This window comes from Cynocephalus volans, chromosome 8 (genome assembly GCF_027409185.1).
Source record: "Cynocephalus volans isolate mCynVol1 chromosome 8, mCynVol1.pri, whole genome shotgun sequence".
NCBI classification, from domain to species: Eukaryota; Metazoa; Chordata; class Mammalia; order Dermoptera; family Cynocephalidae; genus Cynocephalus; species Cynocephalus volans.
The window spans coordinates 123,894,904-123,917,758 of NC_084467.1; the positions used below are offsets into that span (position 1 = coordinate 123,894,904).

Here is a 22,855-nt window from a genome sequence, read left to right on the forward strand (position 1 = left end):
AGTTGATGCAACAAGCAAACAGAAAGGACATTGTTGGGTGGGAGGGAGGGAGGTTGCGGTGATGAGCCACAATAATCAACCACATTGTATATCGACAAAATAAAAATTAAAAAAATAAAAATACCATCACCCATAATTAATCAATTAACAAGTTTGATATATTTCTTTTTGTAATTTACAGCCGGTTTTGCTTTGTCATAAAAGCTATATTATAAGCATTAATTGAACATTATTTTCATTGTTTACACTAAAAATTTTCTTAATTTAAAATTGTCCAAACTGATAAAAATGCTTTGACTTGTGACCAGCGAATTAACAACATTACTTATTTTCCACAAATACTTGTTTTGCTTTCCCCAGCTGATGCAAATGATTCCCTTTGGATGGCCTTTGCAATGTGCTAATTAGCTTTAAAAACTATTGCCAACCAATATCAGTGGGTGAATTGCAAATAGCATTGAATTAGACATGGTACCTTCCCTAAAAGGCTCATGGCAATTTTTTAATCCAAATTGGAAGAGTCATGGGAAGGGATTACACATTAACTAATTCAATAAGCTATAAAAGTCTTCATATTGCTATGGGATGACTTTGTTTTCAAGAAGACAGAGGGAGAAATATATCTACTTTCATTGAGAAGCTGAAATTAAACCTGAATTTCCTTCTTTCCAAAGGTTGGTCTCTTATTTTTGCTTTATAGTATATATTAATATATATTGTTTTGGGGGGGGAAATGTGGAGATAGTCATTAACATATCTTATCTGATTATAATTGTATGATATAGTATTCTTACTGCCCAGCCATGTTAGCTAGTAAACAAAGTAAGGAAGTTTAGAAATTAATTTATTCACTTAAATTTTATTTCATAGACATGTATTAGGTGTCAACTATGAGTCTCAAATCTTCCTGTGCACGTATTACTCAGGCAAAATAAGATAGACAGAATAATAATAAAAGGATGTGCTAAATGCAGCAACAGAGACCTGTACAAGGCCTTTTGTGGTCACCAAGAAGGATGGGCTTATCCACACCTGAGAAGTTCAGGAAAGTTTTACACAGGAGGTAGCCAGTAGAAAAGGGAGGACATTTCTTCAGTGGAAATAGCATTTTCATCCAGAAAGGGTATGGGTCTGCATAGTCACTACTAGTGGTTCAGCAAGATTGAGGCAAAATTTACATATGTCTTAATCTTAGCAGTTACAAAGTGCTGTCTTTCACTTTTTCTGCACTAGCCTCCATCGTTAGAGTGAAGCCTTGAGGTCAAGGACTGTGTCATATTGTTTGTGACCTCAGCAACAAGCACAGGACCTGGTCCGTAGTTGGGAATCAATAAGTTTTTGTTGAACAATTATATAAAGGGGTAAATGAATGAATGCACAATCTAAGACTCAGAGATACCAAGTATTGATACTTTCATAATAATTTTGAAAATACAGTTTTTAAAAAATTTCCCAATTATTTCAGTTAGCTTTTCCTAGGTCATTAAAGAAAGAAAAATGTCAATATGTTGGATTTTCTTTGCTTTTACAGGCTTTTCTGGAATGTAATTAACAGTCGTTGTGCCTACTCTATTTCGCTGGCCTTATTTTTTCCTAAAACTAGTGTAAGATGGCTTCTACCCCACCACTCCACTGAAACTTCTCTGGCAAAGATCACAAACGACCACAACTTTGGCACACCGAATGGACCCATTTCAGTTCTTATCTTACTGAAGGAATACCAATATTCCTAGAGTGCTTGTAGTTCTCCACATCCACTCTGCATTTTCTTACTTCTGCCTTCACTCATGTTGTCTCAACCATCTGGAATGGCACACACCACACACACACATGCACGCATGCACAAACACACCCACCCTTCCTGGTCTCTTATCTAGCTAACTCTTGTTCATTCACCCTTAAGTTTGTGCATCTGTGTCATTTCCTCCAGTAGGCCAAGTATTCCTTCCCCATGCTGCCTGCACATAGCACACATGGTATGATGGTGTTATTGTATTTATCACCATAGCCTTGGAATTATATGTTTGCATTCCTCTCCCTGACTATACAGAGAACTTTTGGAGGGAAGAAATTGATTTTTGTACATTTTTATGTCCCTTATATCTGTCATAGTCTTTGTTAGGTAGTCAACATATTAGTGTTCTCATGGCTAATAAGAATAATCAAAATTTAGGACATCAAACTGTAGGTCCTTGTGACAAAGTAATTTTTGTTTAAATAGACTAGATGGTAGTAACAGAGCTCTCCATTTCTTCCAATCAGCTGAGGCACCATGGCCAAGAAGCGGATTGCTGTGATTGGAGCTGGAATCAGTGGACTGGGTGCCATCAAGTGCTGCTTGGATGAAGATTTGGAGCCCACCTGCTTTGAAAGAAGTGATGATATTGGAGGTCTCTGGAAATTTCAAGTAAGTATGGATTTTATTTGGTTTTAGGCATACAACTTTTTTAAATAGCTGTAACAATTTGGGTGAAGCTTTCCTTAAGTGAACATACATTTTAAGAATTACTAAATGTTCCTAATTTTTTTGCTTGCATCACTGATTGAGGAGATATGTAAGTATATGTCAATTTCAGACTTAGGCATGAAATTTATGGGATTCTATTCAGGGTAACTGAGATTCCATGTGATCATCAGAAACGTTAGAAAGGGATGAGGGCTGAGGATTCCTTGAAATGATCAGATGATACTGTGCATAAGATTAGGGACATCACAGATTTTGATGGTAGGTTAAGATGGTCAAATGCTGGGCAATTTCATATTCTCTTCTGTGGTTATGCCTGCTGAAGGGCAGGCCCTGCATACTACCCTCTCTTCTGTAGCAAAAGGCAATGAATTTTTTCCTCTTAGCTCTTAGTAGCAGGAGATGTATTGCCTTGAGGGGTTGAAGCTTGATGCCAAATGTTGAATAAGCTTAAGTTCCCGAGTGGCCCCATCTTCTTTTGGTGCTTCACTCTGCCATCATTGGAAGAGCCCTTGAAGTTCAGCATTTCTGATCAATATTTTCCAGTTCTGATAATCCTAGAGAGCTACCCTGCTCATCAGTCATGGTGGGCATCCTATGGGTGTGCATCGATGAGCTGATTTCCTTCTCTTGCTCTGGGCTTTTGTCCCCACCCAGGCCATATGTGAACAGCTAGAATATGAGATCTCTTCATCCCTATGGAGAGTGGTCTTGTTGGCAAAGTAATCAACATCACTGCCCCACAAGGACCTCCTCATGGTGTTTCTGGAGCAAACCGGTCGCCAAGGAGCATTCCTAGTTGCCCTCAGATAGACCCTCCAATGTGGTGTTGGGGTCATTCAGATATCTCTCTGCAACCTACAGATTTTCCTGTGTATTGCTTTAAGTGACATTCAATTCTAAATATTCTTTAGTACCCATTTTGTCTTATCTTTAATTCAAGAGTTCATTCATTCATTTAATTAGCAATAATTCATTGAGTACTTACTATATGCCAGGCACTTTTATAGGTCCTGGGGAATATACTAGTAAATATGAATACGAAAATCCTAGTCCTTTAAGAAGCTTACCTTCTAATGGGGAAGAGAGGTAAAATAAATAAATAATATGGGTGATGGTGGACGTATAGTAGAGAAAAATAAAGCTGAAATGAGGGGGTTGGAAAATATCATTTGAATAAGGAGTCATGGAGATCCTCAATAAAAAGTGATTTTTGAATAAAGAATTCAAAAGTAAGAAAGAAAGAAAGCAAAGAGGATATCTGGGGAAATGAGTTCAGAGAATTTTCAAGTGCAAAGTCATGAGCTGGATGCTTACCTGGCAGGTTAAGGAAGAGCCAGAAGGCCAGAGTGTCTGGATTGTAGTGGCCATTTCTCCTTACATTTCTATCACGTGTATAAAAGATTTGTTGGTGAGTGTTGGAAGGTTTATGGCTGTTATATCATCTCAGTGTATAGTTCCTTTTATTAACATAAAACATAGTTTTGTTCCTTTTACCTTGAATTATATTGTGTTGGTATTATATTGCTAAACTAGCTATCTTTTTGTCAGAACTTGATAAGCATATCTTTTTCCACTTGACTTTTCATTTTACTGAATCATTTTGTTCTAGGTTTGTCTCCATAAAACTTGGTTTTACTTTATTGTCTAATGTTAGACTTTCTGAATTTTTTATTTAAAAATTATATTGAGGTATAATATATGCATTAAAGTACATAAAGTATGCTAATCTTAAATGTACAGCTTGATAGTTGTTATAGATCTATGCTTCTTGCAACCATGGCTGAGATCAAGATATAGAATATTTCCAGAGCCTTAGGAGGTTCCTGTGTGTTTCTTCCCAGTCAATACCCAGCCATCCCCAGAGATAACCTCTATTTTGATTTCTATCATTATTAATTACTTTTGCTGGTCCTTGAAATCATACATGTATATGCTTTTTTGTATTGATTCTTTCACTTATCTTTTATGTAGTTGAGAGTCACTCAAGTTATGTATGTAGCAGTAGTTCGTTTTTCCATTTTCTATTGATGTGTAGTATTCCAGTATATGAATATACTGCAATTTATTCATCCATTCTTTTGTTGATGAATTTTGGTTTGTTTTCACTATGTGGCTTTGTGTCTGGTTTCTTTCACCCATCATTTATGAATAGCAATAATTCATATAAAATTTTTAACTGCTGTATAGTATTTCATTATGTAAATATACCACAATTTATTCATCCATTCTTTTGTTGATGGACATTTGGTTTGTGTTCCCTATTTAGCAATCATAAATTACCAAATTTATAAATAAAAATTTATAAATATGTTTAGCTGTACAAGATGCTGCTAAGCAGTGTACTAACATGAGTGTACCAATTTATATTTCCATCAATAGTGTATGAGAGTTTCTCCTGCTCCACATCCTTCCAAACACTTAGCAGTGTCAGTCTTTTTATTTGGACCATTCTGTTGGGTGTGTAATGGCATTTATTGATTGTAGTTTTGCTTTGCATTTCTCTCATGCATATATAAGTTGAACATCTTTTAGTGTGCTTATTGGCAATTTGAATTTTCTCTTTTATGAAAAACTCGTTCAAGTCTTTTGTCCATTTTTAACCCAGGTTGTCTATCTTTTTCCTTTTGTTTGATAAGAATTCTCGTTATATTTTGCATATGAATACTTTGTTGCATACGAATCCTTTGTTGCATACATTTATTGTGAATATCCTCTCCAAAATGTGGTATGCCTTTTGACTATCATAATGGTGTCTTTTGACAAAGGCTCTTAATTTTAATGAAGTTACTTTATCAAGTATTTTTTATGGCTGTACCTTTTGTGTCATATATAAAATGTCTTTATTTATCCCAAGGTCCTATATTTTCTTCCAGGACTTTTATTACTTTACCTTTAGTAATGTTTAGGTCTGTGGTCCATTTTAAATTACTTTTTGTGTTTGCTTAGATATAGGGGATTCTAGCTCATTTTTATCCCACACAGATATCCAGTGGATACAGCTCCATTTGTTGAAATGACCAGTCTTTCCCCACTGAACTGCCATAATGCCTTTTATTTATTTATTCATTTTTAGAAATTAGATGACTGTTTATGTGTGAGTTTATTCCTTAACTCTGTTCTGCTGGTCTATTTTTCTATCCATGTACCACTGTGTTCATTATGGTCTCTTTATAGCAAAGCCTAGCATTGTTTTTATTCTTCCTAAGGATTGTCTTGACTTTTCAAGGATCTTTACATTTCCATACATATTTAGAATTGGCATGTCAGTTTCCACAAAAATATCTGCTGAAGATTATTTGGGATTGCATAGGGTCTATGGATAAATTTGGGAAGGACTGAAATCTAATAATACTGAGTCATTTCATATATGAAATAGTATATCTCTCACTTACAACTTTTTCATTTCTCTCAGCAATCATTTATAGTTTTTAGTACAGAAGACTTGCATATCTTTTGTTACTTTATTCCTAGATATTCAGCATTTTTGTGCTATTGTAAATTGTAGCTGTTACAAAAGTTTCACTTTCCAATTTGTTGCTAGTATATAGATTGATTAATTTTCTATGTTAGCCTGGTATCCAACCACCTTGCTAAATTCACTAATTCTTCGTAGATTTTTGGGGATTTGTTTTGTACATAACCATGACTTGTATGTATAATAACAGCTTTACTTCTTCCTTTCCAATATTTATGACTTTTGTTTCCTACTGCATTAGATAGAACCTCTACAACAATGTTGCATAAAAATGCTAATAGAAAACATCCTTCACGTTCAGCATTTTACCAGTAAGCAGAATGTTAAATAAAGTTTTTTCAGATTAAGAATATTTTTATGTATACATAATTTGTGAAGTTTTTTAAATCATGGATATAAGTTAACTTTCATCAAATGATATTTCTGCATTGCCTGAGATCAACATGTGCTTTTTCTGTTAATTTTGTTAGTGCAATGCATTCTGCTGATTAATATTAAAATGATAAAGCAAAGTTTTATTCCTAAGAAAAAACCCTACCTGGTTTTTAAAAAATATTATTATTTATTGCTATATTAGATTCATAATTTTTAATGATATTTCTAACTTGCTAATATACAAAATTTTACTAGTATTTATGTCTCTATTTATGACATTGTACTATAATTTTCCCTTCTTAGATGTCTATGTCAGGTTTAATATCAGGGTTATTCTAACTAAAGGTAATGAAGTGAGTTGAGAAATGCCCCTTTCTCTTCAATTTTCTTAAAGAATTTGTGTAAGATTATCTTTTCTTTTATTTAAGTGTTCAGAAGGATTAAGCAATGACCCTATTTGAGCCTGGAAGGTTTTTTTGGTAGGAAAGTTTTTATTGACAAATTCAACATAAATAAGGCTTTCAATTTTTAACTTTAACAAATATGTCTTTCAAATTTTTTTCTTTTCATGTCATATTGGTAAGTATTGTTTTTCAAAGAATTTATCTGTTTTTTCTGAGTTGACTGTTTTGGGGGTATTTTTTATAATATCTTCTTAACATCTTTTAAATTATATGTAGATTCTATAATGATGTTCCATTTTTATTCCTGTTATTAATAATTTATGTTTTCTCTCTCTCCCTCTCTCTCTCTCTCTCTTTTTTTTTTTTTTTTTTTTTTGGTCAATCTTGATAGGGATTTATCAATTTTATTAATCTTCTAAGAGAACAAATTTGAAGTCAAGTGCTTTTCTCCTATTGTGCATCTAATTTGTATTTTATTGATTTCTGCTCACATATTTATTATTTACTTTTTCTACATTTGTTTATTTTGCTGTTTATCTAGGTTCTTGATTTGGAGCTTAAATAATTGATTTGCAAATTTTCCATCTTATCTAACATATGCATTTAAGCTATACTTTTTCCTCTAATCACTGTTTTGCTTCATCCAGTGATTTTATGCATTATCTTTTCATTATTATTCAGTTAAAAATATTTTCTAATACTCTCATGATATATTTTTGATCCAATGGTTATTTAGATGTGTTGCTTAATTTATAAGTAATTGGGGGTTATATGGTTATCTTTTTCTTATTAATTTCTAGTTTAATCTCACTGCTGTTAGAGAACATACTCTGACTTTAATTCTTTGAATGTGTTTAGACTTTTTTAATGGCCTAGCATAGGGCCTATATTGTAAAATGTGTCAATAAAGCTAAGTTGTTGAATTGTGTTTTTCAAATGTCTATGCCCTTACTAATTTTTGTTTTATTGCTCTATCATTTACTTAGGGAGATGATTTAAATTCTCTAGCTATGAATATGGCTTTGCCTATTTCTCTTTTTAATTCTATTAATGTTTACTGTGTATATTTTGAAACTTTGTTACTAGGTGCATTTGAATTTAAGATTTTTATATATTCCTGTAGAATTGACCTTTATGTCATTATTAACTCTCCCTCTTTATCTCTAATTTTGCCATGATATCCAATTTGTAAGATATTAATATAGCCACTCCAACTGCTTTTTGATTAGTGTTTTCATGATATATCCATCTTTTAGCCTTTTGTTTCTTTTAAATAGCATAAAGACTGGCCAGTTCAGTTGGTTAGAGTGTGGTGTTTTAACACCAAGGTCAAGTGTTTGGATGCTTGTATAGGCCAGCCACCAAAACCAAAAAACAAAATGAATTAAAAAAACAAAAATAAATAGCATAATGAAGACTTTGTCTGGTATTTTGGGTTTTGTTTTAGTTAAAGTGCTTACATGTAATGAAATAGAAATATATTGGGTTTTAATTTACTATCTTGCATATTTTTTATTTGTTTCATGTATTTGTTTTTTATTCTTTATTTCCTTCTTTCTTTTGGTTTTACATATTTTTATTGTTTTATTTTTCTCATACATTAATTATTTAAATATCCATTTTTACATTATTATTCATAGTTATCCTAAAGGTTTTAATCCTTGACATTAACTTTCTACCTTATGTTTGTAATTTTACTCCTTTCTGAAGAAAACAAGAATCTTAACAACAGTTTAGTCCATTTTCCCTTCCTACCCTTATGTTACATGTATTTTAGTTCTTGAATATATTTAAGATAGTATTATTACTAATGTTTTTAAAAAGTCAGGATTTTTTATGTTTATCCACATAATTATGATTTCTAGTGTTTTCATTCTTTCCTGCATTTGCATGCTTCCATCTTGTTTCATTTCTATTCAGCCTCAAGAACTTCTTTTCATATATCTCATAATGTTGAATTGCTGGCAACAAATTCTCTCAGCTTTTGTTTGTCTAAATGTGTGTTTATTCCACTTTCAGTTTTGAAAGGTATTTTCACTGGGTATATATATCTAGGTAAACATACTTTTATTTCAGCATTTTAAGATATCATTCCATTGTTTCTAACTTTCATCATTTCTACTGAAAAGTCAGACATAAGTCTTATTGTTCAGTCAATGTAACTTTCTTCTCTAGCAAATATGGGAGTGAAGGAGAAAATATTCATGGAAAATAAAAGGCACTGTACTGCTTCATTATACCTGACATTATTTTTCTTCTTTAAAATATTTAATTTTGATTCTCTTGTTATTTCAAAGTTTATTTTATTAAGAGAGGCTTTTCTCCTATAGAAAAATAGCTCAGAAAAAATGCCTAGCATCTACAAATCTGTGACCATCAACACTTCCAAGGAGATGATGTGCTTCAGTGACTTCCCCGTACCTGATCATTTTCCCAATTACATGCACAACTCCAAACTCATGGACTACTTCCGGATGTATGCCAAACACTTTGGCCTCCTGAAATACATTCGCTTTAAGGTAAAATATAAAGTAAATATTGCATAGTAACTGTGTGTGTGTTTATATGTGTGTGCATGTGTGCAGACGCTTTCACTTGTGCACACACAAAAGTTATACTTGGCATCTTCTGGTATGATGGGAAGAGATCATTAGTGAGCTTCTGCCCTAAAAAGTCATCACTTGTAATGAAGTGATATTTTGAAGATTTCACTTGAATGTGAGGTTGAAGAATTTTGCCCAACAGAACCTATTCTGATAATACTTTTGTGTGGCATGGTAAGGATCTTTTCTTTCAGCCTTGAATTCAAAACGTTTAAGGACTTAAAATAATGGCAGTAGTAATTGAACCAAATCATATTGCCTGTAGAAAAAGAATCAGGGTCATATAAATAACACAAGGAAGACTTTTTTCAGATCCATGTAGCTCCCATGATCTATCTAGCACCACCACTCTTAATTCACACATATAAAATTCATCTCTATAGTCATGGTGGAACATGAGTACCTCTATGAATCTCAAAAGCCAAGTCCAAAGAAACTGAACAGGCCTGTGCTAAAGTATGAAAAACATGTGGAAGTCTTCCTGGAAGGAGAATATGGCTTCAGTCACTCTTTTATTTATTCACAGTTAAGTCTCAACTATTTCTATTTCTATTTCTATGGAAATTAGATTTGTAATGAAATAGCCGTAATATCTTGAAAATGCACCCACCGCAAAGTCACTATGGGAGTACCCAGGAGTAGGAATTAAATGAGTGTGAACGCCTCAGATGAGTTGTATTATTTAAACTTATGGGATTTGGAGGAGAAGGGATTAAACCTGAGGACTGTGATAGTGTATCATCTGTGTCTGTGTCCTTGTTCTCAGACCAAAGTGCGAAGTGTGAGGAAGCATCCAGATTTTTCCTTCAATGGACAATGGGATGTTGTTGTGGAGACTGATGGGAAACAGGAGTCTTTGGTCTTTGATGGAGTCTTGGTCTGCAGTGGACATCACACAGACCCCTACTTACCACTTCAGTCCTTTCCAGGTATGTCACTAAGAATCTGTTTGGTAGAAAGTATTTTCCAAATAACTTACAGAGCAAAATGACAGACCATGAATTTTATTACTAGAGTTAATGAAATTTCTATGGTAACACTCAATAACAAACAACATTTACGTTAACAGGACAATATGGTCCATTGACATACAAAAATAGGCAAAGACTACAACTTCAATTTTTTACTTACTATAGTTTTATGTTGCTTCTAATAAATAACAAAAATTAGCCCATATATAAATGATTTTAGTTTCATGTGCATTCATTTGATCTCACTTCTTTGTAGAGAATGTGAAATTAATTTAAAAAAAAGAGACAAATAACAAGCAAAACAAGCAAAAAGCTGGCAAATCCACAAACTTAGAAATTTTAGAGTTTGGGAGAAGATCTTAAATAATATTTATTTATCATAAATTTTCATTGGCTAATAAAAACAGAGTAGAAGCTTATTGCTCCTTTTGAATTCTGTGAGGTAAAATGATGCCCATCTCAAAGGAGACTGTTACTTAAAACAAAAATTCCTCTACCCACACTAACTAAATCTTCTCCTTTTACTCTTGTGTTATTTGCCCTCCCTTTCATCAATTGCTATCAGGAGTCAATCAAGAAATATTTGATATTGCAGTGTCTTTCCATGATGCTTAACAAGCCATCATAAGAAACTCCTTGGAAATTGAGGTAAACTGAAAATAAAAGAGTCCTAGGTGGAGATCAAGGCACTTAAACTTGGATTTTGGTTGTCCAACTGACCAGTTGAGTTATGTATGAAAAATGCCTAACCTTTCAGTGTCTACACACCAACATAATCACATGTAAAAAAAAAAGGTACTTCATCCTCTGTTAAAATGCAATGTATTCTGGAAATCATTATATAATTACAGTATAACATATAGATTATATTAATAACAATTATATATTTACCAGCTTCTTGGCTTCTTCACTAAGAGACACTCCCTATAGAGAATACATGGGTTATGTATATTTGGATGGGTTTCGGCAGACAGAGACATAAACATGTCCAGAATGAGACAATGGCAGAGAATGCCAGACACAGACTGGAGGCTGCTATGAAGCCCTCGGCAGAGCCAGGGATAGCAGAAGGGCATCGGGCACTGGGAAGGCAGAGGAGATGTCAAATTGATGAAGAAAGCCTCTATATCTCCTCAGAAAAGAGTAAAACCAAAAAAACAACCAGCTTCCTGCTTCATCATTTTGCTTAAGACTTCACAGGGACAATACAATAATGAATACAACTAGATTATAATGAAATTTTCATGAAACTTTCATTTTGAATAGGTCTAAAACCGATAGATCTACCATTTACTAAATACTTTGTAAGACCACGAGTCTACATTCAGAATCCACAGGGACTAATACTGAGTTTACTCCCTCTTTTCCTGAACTCTGTAAAATATAAAATTATATTTTTAGGACAAATGGTGATCTTCAACTTGCTGACACAGACTCAAAATCTTGCTCTTTCAGATTATTCAGAACATAACTTTCTTGTGTGTGTTAAGTGAGCACTGTGAAAAATATTCTTCATAATGAGAAATAATCTTTGTCCACCACAGGCATTGAGAAGTTTGAAGGCTGTTATTTCCATAGTCGGGAATACAAAAGTCCCGAGGACTTTTTAGGAAAGAGAATTATAGTGGTTGGCATTGGGAATTCTGGAGTGGATATTGCAGTGGAGCTAAGTCGTGTAGCAAAACAGGTTTGTTTGCTTTAAACAACTTCACGAGTGGAAACAAAACTTTTAATAATAGAAGCCTATGCATTTATGGATGCCATGCAGAATGTAGATTTGGTCTGTGAGGGGCCAGAAAAGAAAATGAGATCTATGGGCTCCGGCCTCCAGATGATTCAATTCACAGAGAGCAGAGGATAAGTGCAAAACAAATCCCTCATATTCACAATGGAAAACACATGTGAACAAATTACTGTTAATTGAGCTAGTTGAGTAAAACATTAGTATAAGTAAAACAAAATGTTAGGTAATGAAACTGACTTCTCACTACCGCAAAAGCAACTGGGACCCGAAATAGGACCCAGTAAGGACAATAAATTGGGATTCTATCTGGGATCAGCAGATTTTGGTGGTAGAATTAAAGAACAGGAAAAACAGGAGAATCAATGGTGATAATAAATATATGATCCTCTTTAACTAGAAGTATTGTATAGAAGGAAATAATAAATCCTGTTTTAAGTATATTTCATTTCATACAAGAGCACGTTATCCAAGAACTTTATTTATGCTTGATAATTCAGTACTCTTTCTTCTTCTTGAAAAATTAATAATACTTTGAGTTTAGAAGAAACTAAATTTTTGCATTCAGGATTGTTGACCACATTTAATAACATCTTAATTAATGGAAGACAAAACCTACTAGGATGTTCAGATATCCTGATTATTTTTACTTATTTTTAATTATTTATCTTTATCTGTTGTCAATTGTCATCAGTTTTTAGGAGAAATTATTACTAAGCCACTTACTAAGTGTTTAATTATTTTTAAAAAGTTTAACAAGCACTTAAAGAGCATTCAATTCTTGGTCTCTAGCACCCATTTAATCTATTTTGTACTTCACAGACTTGACCAGTAATAATTGAAATTCAACATGATCACCTCAACATTGCAAAAGCACCAGTAATCGAATGAACAATTTAATATATTTTCTAATTGCTTCAGAATGCAGAAAAGTCTACAAATATATTACAGAAAGATTTGAAAAGTGATTCTGGTTACATTCAGTTAAACAGGATGCTAGTCCTGGACAATTTGATTCATTAAAGTTTTTAAAGTACATTTTTATTTTGATGCAAACAATATAGTAGAATTATATAGTAGTTAACATGATAATTCACTTCTAAATTCAAACCCTCACTTACACCAAGCACAACTATATCAATATCCAGGAATATTTTTTTTTTAAAAAAGTAATTCAAAACATACAGACTAGTAAATGAATTTTTCTGTTTTTCATTCAGAAATTTGGTACCATAGATGCAGCCTTTTTCTGGAAATCAGTAGACAGTTCTGGTAAGGCACAGCACAATAAACACTCCATAATATTTTACTTCCAAATCCTTAGTAGCCAACACTCTTAAAACTGGGTAATGGGCAATGTATGAACAAAAATAATAGTATGTAAAATGTTCTCTCAACTAGTCTGCTCCATTTCTGTCTCCCTCAGGTATTCCTCAGTACTAGACGAGGATCATGGATTTTACACCGTGTTTGGGGAAATGGGTATCCCATGGATAGTTCCTTTTTCACTCGTTTCAATAGTTTTATCCAGAAAATATTAACTACAGCACAAATAAATAACCAACTAGAGAAGATACTGAACTCAAGATTCAATCACGCACACTATGGCCTGCAGCCTCAACACAGGTGAGAAACAAGAGGTCTTAATTTGTGTTCTTATGTGCATGTGTAAAAGGGAAGTTGCCTTAAAGACAATTCAACTTCTGGCAATTAACATTTATTTTGGTTAGCTAATCTCATACATGCATTATTATAAAGCACTTATAACACACATATAATATATATTACAGCACATAAGTGTGAGTTTGCTTCTGATGCCTCTTACTCTGTCATTTATTCAGCAGTCGTGTAATATTTAATTGCTATGTGCCAAACACAAAAATAAATAATATGTTGCGCCTTCCTTCAACCAGGCTTCAAGTTTAGAGCACAAGGACATGAAAGCAGGTTAGAAAGAAAATGTGATTGGTGACAGATGTTTGGGAATGGGGTTACAGTGAGGTTCAAAGTGGGATTTAGTTACTTTAACTGAGCTTGGAGTAGAAATGTCAGGAAAGACCACATAGAAGGGGAGATATCTAAGAGCCCCTTCCTCAGCGTGGGTTCCCCTATGACTCCAGGTCTATCCCATGGAGGGCTCTTGGTTCAGAAACCATCTTCAGCTTCTGGTGAAAGAAAAAAGATAGAAGTAGAAATCAGTACTAAGATGAGTTAAGAAAAGAGAATAAACAAACAGATGAATAAATAACATTTAAAAGAGTAAAAGTATAAGCCAAAGTATCAATCTAAGGAATAATAGTCTGAGATGATAAAGCAGTAATTGTTTTTTTTATATGAAAACCTAATCGTCTTTAATGGCAATTCTGAAAGCGAAATTCCTGAAATGTTTTAGCAAATAAGATAAAAGAGTGTGGCATTTTTTGATTCATTCATTAAAAATATTCAATGAGCATCTTCTATGCTGTGGATACAGAACAAAACTGCGTTCTACTTGAGAGAGATGGAGGATTAAAAAAAATTACAGTGTGTGATGAGAACTGTGAAGGAAATGAGCAGGATCATGGGATAAAGAGTAACTGGGGAAGGAGAAAGGAAGCTAATTTAATGGAATGATCTAGAAGGCATTTCTGAGGGGTGATACTTAAGCTAAGACTTAAAAAGACATGAAGGAGCCACAATGAAAACAGTCAGGAGAAAATTATTCAAATAGAAGAATCTGCAAGTACAAAATTCTTGAGCAAGGAAGGGGCTTGGCACAAATTGAGGAGCAGAAAGGAAACCAATGTGATCAGGGCAAAGTCGGTGAAGGGAAAACAGTATGAGAGGAGCATAGAGAGGCAGGAGCCAGACCACATATTTCTGGGCCACTGGGCAAAGTTTGGATTTTATTTCTTTTTTTTATGGTATGTATTTAAGGTGTATAATAATGTGTTTTGATACACATATACATAGTAAAATGGTTACTGTAGTCAGACAAATTAACATATCCATCATTTCACATAGTTACCCATTTTGTGTGTGTGTAGCAAGAACACCTAAAACCTACTCTTTTAGCAAAAATCCCTAATATAAAACAATTATTAACTATAGTCCTCACATCGTACATTAGATCTCTAAACTTGTTCATATACGTATCTGCAGCTTTGCATCCTTTGACCTACATCTCCCCATTTCCTCCCCCACCCCTCTACCCCTAGTAGCCATCATTTTATTCTCTATCTCTGTATTTTTTTTTTTTAGATTCCACATATAAATGAGATCATGCAGTATTTTTCTTTCTGTGTCTGTTTATTTCACTCAGCATAATGCCCTCCAGGTTCATCTACACTGTGGCAAATGGCAGGATCTCCTTGTCTTTTAATGCTGAATAATATTCCATTGTGTGTGTGTGTGTGTGTGTGTGTGTGTGTGTGTGTGTGTGTGTGTGTGTGTGTGTGTATACACACACTGCAGTTTCTTTATCCATTTGTTCAACATTGTTTCCACGTATTGGCTCTTAAGAGTAATGCTGCAATGAACACGGGAGTGCAGATGTCTTTACAAAGTGATGATTTCATTTCCTTTGGGTATATATCCAGAAGAGAGATTGCTGGGTTATACGGTAATTTTATTATTAATTTCTTTAAAAACCTCTGTACTGTTTCCCCCAGTGGCTACACCAATCTCGTTCAAGGGCTCCCTTTTCTCCACACTTTCACCAACACTTGTTATCTCTTGTCTTTTTGATAAATGTCATCCCAACAGGTGTGAGGTGATGTTTCATTGTGATTTTGATTTGCATTTTTCTGATGATTAGTGATATTGAGCACCTTTTCATGTAGAACAGGAAACCATCAAGCATTTTAAGCAGGGGAGGGTCACGATTAGATGCACATTTTTAAAGGATCACTCTGGCTGCTGTGTGGAATATGGAAAGCCTGGGGATTCGGGTTGGTATCAAAAGGGAAAGGTGGAGCCTAGGAGAGTAAACTGGTTTGGATTAGTATGGTAGGAGTGGATTAAAAGCAAAGTGGATAGATTCAGGATGGACTTTGAGCATGAAACTTACAGTGCTTGCTGATGGATTGAATGTGGGAGGTAAATGAAAGAGATGATGAAATCAAGAACTTCCAGGTTTCTTACCTGAACGATTGGGTTGACAAGTGGCCCATTTACTGCTGTAGAGATGGGAAGCACTTCTGAGGAGGAGCAGGTATTGGGGGGGAAACTAAGAGTTCTGTTTTGGCCACGTTAAGCTAGAGATGCTGGTGGAATTACGTAACAAGCAGTCTGGAACTTAGAAGAGAGGTCTGAGCTGGAGTATAAATGAGGAAGGATAAAAATCTTTTGACAATAACTTCTATTAGGTTTACTTAAACACAACCTCATGACTATTACAGTCTATTATTTAAAAATTCTTGATTACAAGAAAAAAGCAGAAAGGAAAATTCTGGAAACATAACATTATGTATATAATCCCTATTCCAATCCCAACTCTATCTTTGTCCTCTGAGCCAGACAATTGCTGGAGCTTCAGGGCAACAGGAGTCAATCAGGGCTTTGAGTTCTATGCATATCATTCTTCCCCATGGTCCTGACAAGTGCCAGGGGACAGCTTTAGAGATCTCAAGGGTGACAACCGAGAGTGGCAGATCCTGGAAAGAACTTTGGGTGGAACTCTGGTGAAAGTCCACATCAGCCCTTTATAAGGAATGCCTGGCCTCAGCATTGATGAGGTTAAGAAAAAGATGACGGAGTGGAATGAGTCCTCCCTAAGGCCACGAAAGGCCCAAGGGTGAGGGAAGGGCTTCCTCCAGCTACCTGCACAAGGGAATGGCTGCCAGCTAGTTTCTACATCTTGGGGCCACAGAGGTGGTCCACTTCACCTTTTGCCACCTGCAGAACAGCCACAGGGAGCACTCCAGTAACAAGACAACAGCCCCAGTGAGGTGGAAAAGAAAAACACCATGTCAATGAATCAGTATCCAGAGAGAAGATGAGTCAGAAAATCTAAATAGACAAGGAGAATTGTCCTTTTTTTTTGCATAAAAATTTGAAGTAATCTTAAAGAGATTCAAGTGCTGCACAGAACATTCTTTTGAGCTTAAAAATATCATTTGTCGTTTAAAGACAATAGTAGATAGATGAAAGGAAAAAAATGGTTACTAGATAAAGAGAAATTGGAACAGACGGAAGAGGTACAATATTTAAATAAATAATAGAAAAAATGTTTTTCAGATTGAAAAGGGACTACTGAATTCCAGGATGGACGATTGAAACACACGCACATACGCACACTCACAAACGCACACCCTTATATAGGATCCCTCAGTTTCTCCCACTTTTTTCTCTGTCCTAACCAAGAAAGACTGGCCAGATGCATGTTTTCTCCTGCAGACTCAAACCAAGCCAGAGCCTTGAATACTCCCAAGCACTGATCAAGGTATTTAGGTTTTTGCCCAAAACACTGAAAGAAACTAGCTTCAGCCCTAAGCCAAATTCCTAAAACCTTCATATAAACTTCATAACTTGACTCCCTTGTTGCAGGCATACCTAGGTAGAGCATCCTTTGTCTCGCTGTGCAGCACCAAGGTACACTGCAGCCTCCTCTGTGCTTAAGTTTATTCTCCTAATAAATGCTTTGGACAGATCACTTTGGTGTATAGTGCTTTTTTCTTTAGCATCTCAACCAGCCACATTTCAGGATGGTTTTCCCTTGTGAGAATTCCCCTCCTGCCACTAAAAGGAAGGAAGGAAAGAAGGAAGGAAGGAAGGAAGGAAGGAAGGAAGGAAGGAAGGAAGGAAGGAAGGAAGGAAGGAAGGAAGGAAGGAAGGAAGGAAGGAAGGAAGGAAAGATCCCATCTGAGATTGTATGATATGAGTACTAAATAAAGACTTTTCAAACAAAAGGGTTATAGCATAAGAGAAATTCTTTTTTTTGTTTTAGAATTTTTTTTATTGGTTATGAATATTCACAGGGTACAAAGCTGACCATCACCACTCATGCCCAAGATGTGATGGCCAGATCAATGCTGGCAGCATAGCATAAGAGAAATTCTAATAAATGTGCTAAACTGTCTCAACTCGAGTGAAGAGGGAAGAAAAGAGAGCAGATGAGTGACATGACTAGAGCTGCACTTCAGAAAATTAATCTATCTGGTAGAATAAAAAAACAAGAGCCAGATATTCCTCTTAATTCTTGTAAGTTTTTGTGCTTGTAAGAACTCTTTGCGTGTTATAGAAATTAATTCATTTTTTAATCATCTATTACATTTTTTTCTGATTATATCATTTTTCCATTGTTTTAGCATGTGGGACTTTGAAAATATACAAAAGTCTTAAATTTTTAATGCACACATACATCCATCCCTTCTGTTATAACTTCTAAGTTTGTAAGCTAAATTAAGGTCTCCCCTGCCCAAGACTGTAAAAGTAGTCTCCAAGATTTACTTGCAAGATTCTAACTTTTTAAAATTTTTGATTCAAAAGTCTTTAATCAATTAATTTATTTTCAACACGATGACTATGTGTCTAATTTTATTATTATACGTAACCTGAAATTAAGTCCAAACTCAGTGACCCTGTGTTTTTACTTTATACTGCTTCCCTTAAAGTTCCTTAAGCCAAACTTAGCTGCACATATTTTTCTGTGTATATTCGCCTTTTCTGTATCTGTATCTTTGTTCGCTTCTTTCCGTCTACCCCATTTTCAGTCCAAAGCTTGTCTATCTATAACAGACCCTCCTGGTTGTTTACTAAGTACATAGCTCCCTCTTCCTTGCAGCAGCAGATTATCTGGACAGGGTGGTCATGTGACACGGTTTTCTTTGAGAGTCAGTAGGAGTCCACTGAATAGGGTTTCTGAGAAGGCTGCTGTTTGCCCAGAAACAGGGCCACACTCAGCCAGCATAAAGCTTTGCCCTCCCCCTTTCTCATTCTTCCTGTCTGGAACATGAATCCAATGCCTGGAGGCAGAGTTATTTCAGACAGCAATTTAGCTATTTAACAAATGTTTAAATGGGTTCCTGTGTCAGGGATCTTTACACCTAATTCTGCTACAAATCTATTATATATCTATCTTGGAGACTGATTTTGCCTACAAATGATAATAATTTGGTGGGACATGACATGGAGGGAGGGCTGATCATAATCTATGACTTGCTTTTAATCTGGGATTCACAGTCACGTTTCCTTCTAAATTCTAAGAAGTTTAAAATATTTTAACACTGAAACTAATTAGATATGTTATGGCACAGAGTGCAAGATATACATCAGTTTTCAAAATAAAATATAAGACCCGAAAAATGAAAAGGTAGCCACTAAGGCATTCAGTGCACAAAATCTCTCTCCTCTGCCATTAGAGGCAGACAGTTGGATAAGTGCAGCTTTAGGGGAAAATGCAAATTGTTGGCTTCCATTTCTTCTCAGATGCATTCCTTTCTTTTTGTATATTTGCTTACTTAGGGTTTTTATTTTTACACACAGACCTTTAAGTCAACATCCAACTGTCAGCGATGACCTGCCAAATCACATAATTTCTGGAAAAGTCCAAGTGAAGCCCAATGTGAAGGAGTTCACAGAAACAGATGCCATTTTTGATGATGGCACTGTAGAGGAGAATATTGATGCTGTCGTCTTTGCTACAGGATACAGTTTTTCTTTTCCTTTCCTTGATGGTCTGATCAAAGTTACTCAGAATGAAGTGTCCCTGTACAAGCTTATGTTCCCTCCTGACCTGGAGAAGCCAACACTGGCTGTCATCGGTCTTGTCCAGCCACTGGGCATCATACTCCCTATTGCAGAGCTCCAGTCCCGCTGGGCTACACGAGTGTTCAAAGGTATGTGAATAAACGTTGGAGAAAGGCCTAAAATTATCCTCAGCTTCTCCTTGACACTAGTTCTCTCCTTTCAGCAAAATTCCTCTTACTCCTAGGAATCCTGACGGTCTCTGAATTCTCTCTTCTAGGGCTGAGTAAATTGCCCTCGGTGAAGAACATGATGGCAGATATTGCCCAGAGGAAAAGGACTATGGAAAAACGGTATGTAAATAATTAGTAACTACTAGTTGGGGACCTTCATAGGGATCACAGAATTCCTAATCTGGGATTCTAAATCCATGCTTCATCTCACTCAATTCTATTTTTCTCCATTTCCTACAGTATAGCTTTGCAACACAAACAAGTTATGAATCCCTAACTCAGTTATGCAGCAAAGAACCACATATTTATTCTCTTTAAATCATATTAAATCTGAATTTAAGCCCTCAGCCACAATCTCAGTTATTATTAGTGTTTCCTCCAGGATCTTACCAGAATCTGGGAAGCTCATGTGATTCTTGAAAATGTGAGAATAGTTTATGATTTTCACTACATCATGTTTCTTACTGACATCCTCATTGCCTGTGTCTAAAGTACACTAGTAAGTCAGGAGGTTCTTGGCTTTTCTATCATAAGGAGGGTGCAGGAACCCTTGCTGGGGATGGGGGCCCGGCTGAGGTGGGCTCGGTGTTCAGCCTGCCCAGGAGCCCCACACAGCTATTCCCTCCGAAGTCTTGCTATAGGTTCCTGGACTGTTTCAGAGCAGACTTCTACTTTACATACTGTGAAATCTCTCCTCTTCTCTTGGTGCCTTCAAAGATATTTATCTTATTTTCCTCCATGAGCCCAGAATTTAAGAAAACAATAGTTAGGAGGGGAAGGGTCTCCCAAGTAAGGTATTTCATTGGTCATGTGATAAGAAAATGTCTCCGAGATAAGGAAACACAAAAGGCTTGGTCATTTTTAGAGACCAAGTAGAGGAGAGGAATATAGGCAGAAAATACACAAATTAATATCTTAATAAATTACTGTATTCATCCATTTTTGTGTTGCTATAATAGAATACCTGAAACCTGGTAATTTATAAGGAAAAGAGTTTTATTTGGCTTACGATTCTGGGACAGCTGCATCTGGCACGGGCCTCAGGCTGCTTCTACTCATGGTGGAAAGCGGCAGGGAGCCGGTGGGTGTGAGCGGATCACATGGAGAGGAAGCAAGAGAGAGAGGGGGAAGGGAATACCAGGGTCCTTTAAACAACTGGCATTCTCAGGAACTAACAGAGTGAAAAGTCACTCACTACCACCCCCGGCATTAATCTACTCATGAGGGACCTGCCCCATGATCCAAACAGCTCCCAACATTGCCAAGTTGGGGCTCAGATTTTGACATGAGCTTTGGGGGAGACAACATGTCCAAACTCTATCAATTGCCTTGCCACATTATTTCACGATTTTAAAAACTTTAATGCATATAAAGCAATGAAATTCATTCCTATTAAGTCCCCCTCACCTACACACATACTTTACAATCAGTTTTATAAACTTTGCAACACAGAGAAAATCATTAGTTGAAAAAGCATTTAAGTACCATTCTCATCAATATTTGTAAAAAGAGGAGGTGGAAATGTTTCTAATTCATTCATTAAAAATTTATTTTGTGTCTTCTTCAGCAGTCATATTGCTAAGCATTTCCAACAGGATTATGCAGAAGGCAGTAGAGAGCAATATAAAATGGCAACACTGTTGTTCCTCCTTACGTAACAGCACCTGAAACCAGCCTTCTGTACTAGATGTGAGGGCTACAAATTCTGTGTTATGGGGAAGCTCCCACAACATGGAACAAATGTTCAGCTCCTGCAGCAGAGGTGCCAGCTCCCAAACGTCTCTAAGACAACACTTTGTGCACTCTCACATCAGAAGGATCAGCTACCCTCGCCCCATGTTGTACAGCACGTGTGCATGGGGCTGCTGCTGTCCCATAAAATGCATTTGTGCAAATTAGAAAAAAGCACTCCTTCCTCAAGACACTTTCAAATGCTGGAAGTAAAACTGATAATAAACATCAAATCTGCAGTATCTACAATGTACCTCTAGGATTATGTTCATCTGCGTCAAGGGAAAGCTACCCAAGCAGCTGCCATTCCCAGCAGTGCTGCAGAGTTACTTGCTCTGCAAAGGAGGCTACCCTCACTGCACCCTTACCACATACAGCCTCCAAGCTTCTGGGGCCAGATTATCAATGACATCTGATTTCCCACCCCCTGGTTGACTTCAAACACACAGGAGGGCTAGAAGTTAAGCATTTTCTATGCTACCTACACAACTGGATCCCAATCCTTCATTTAAAAAATGAACATCTTAAAGGATAGTGATCACTGAGAACACCAATTTGCAGTTCAGTCACCCTGGTGCAATGAAAAATGAAGGGACAGTGAACACAGAAACCTGGATTCTGTGTCCGCTCTGCCATTCAATAGCTGAGTGGTGTTGGGTTTGTCAGTTCAGCTTTTCAGTTTTCAGTGTCTTCACCTCTAAAGTGAATAGAAATATTCCAACTTCTTGTAGTTCTCGTGTGATGTAGATATAAATCTCCGTTGTGCCCCCACTGCTAGAGGCTGTGAATCCTCCACACTCTTCTCTCATTTCAGATATGTGAAGACACCCCGCCACACAATCCAAGTGGATCACATTGAGTACATGGATGAGATCGCAACCCTGGCAGGGGTGAAGCCCAACCTGCTATTCCTCTTTCTCTCAGATCCAAAGCTGGCCATGGAGGTTTTCTTTGGCCCCTGCACCCCATACCAGTACCGCCTGCAGGGGCCGGGTAAATGGGATGGGGCCCGGAGAGCCATCCTGACCCAGAGAGAGCGGATCATCAAGCCCCTGAGGACTCGAATTACTAGTGGAGACAGTCACTCCTCCTCACAGCTCTCTTGGATAAAGGTGGCACCAGTTAGCCTGGCACTTCTGGCTGCTGGCTTAGCCTATTTCAGATACATTCATCATAGTAAACGGAAATAA

The 22,855-nt window shown here is 36.1% G+C and overlaps 1 protein-coding gene across 1 annotated transcript; it reads left to right on the top strand.

Annotated features, from left to right (window-relative positions):
- Positions 1-2,272: 2,272 nt before the first annotated feature.
- LOC134384375 (flavin-containing monooxygenase 5-like) lies at positions 2,273-22,855 on the top strand. The gene is made up of 9 exons (XM_063105900.1): positions 2,273-2,407; positions 4,284-4,292; positions 9,052-9,240; positions 10,091-10,253; positions 11,840-11,982; positions 13,463-13,662; positions 19,501-19,853; positions 19,982-20,054; positions 22,480-22,855. Exons 1-9 carry the CDS (start codon positions 2,273-2,275, stop codon positions 22,853-22,855), a joined length of 1,641 nt encoding a protein of 546 aa, XP_062961970.1.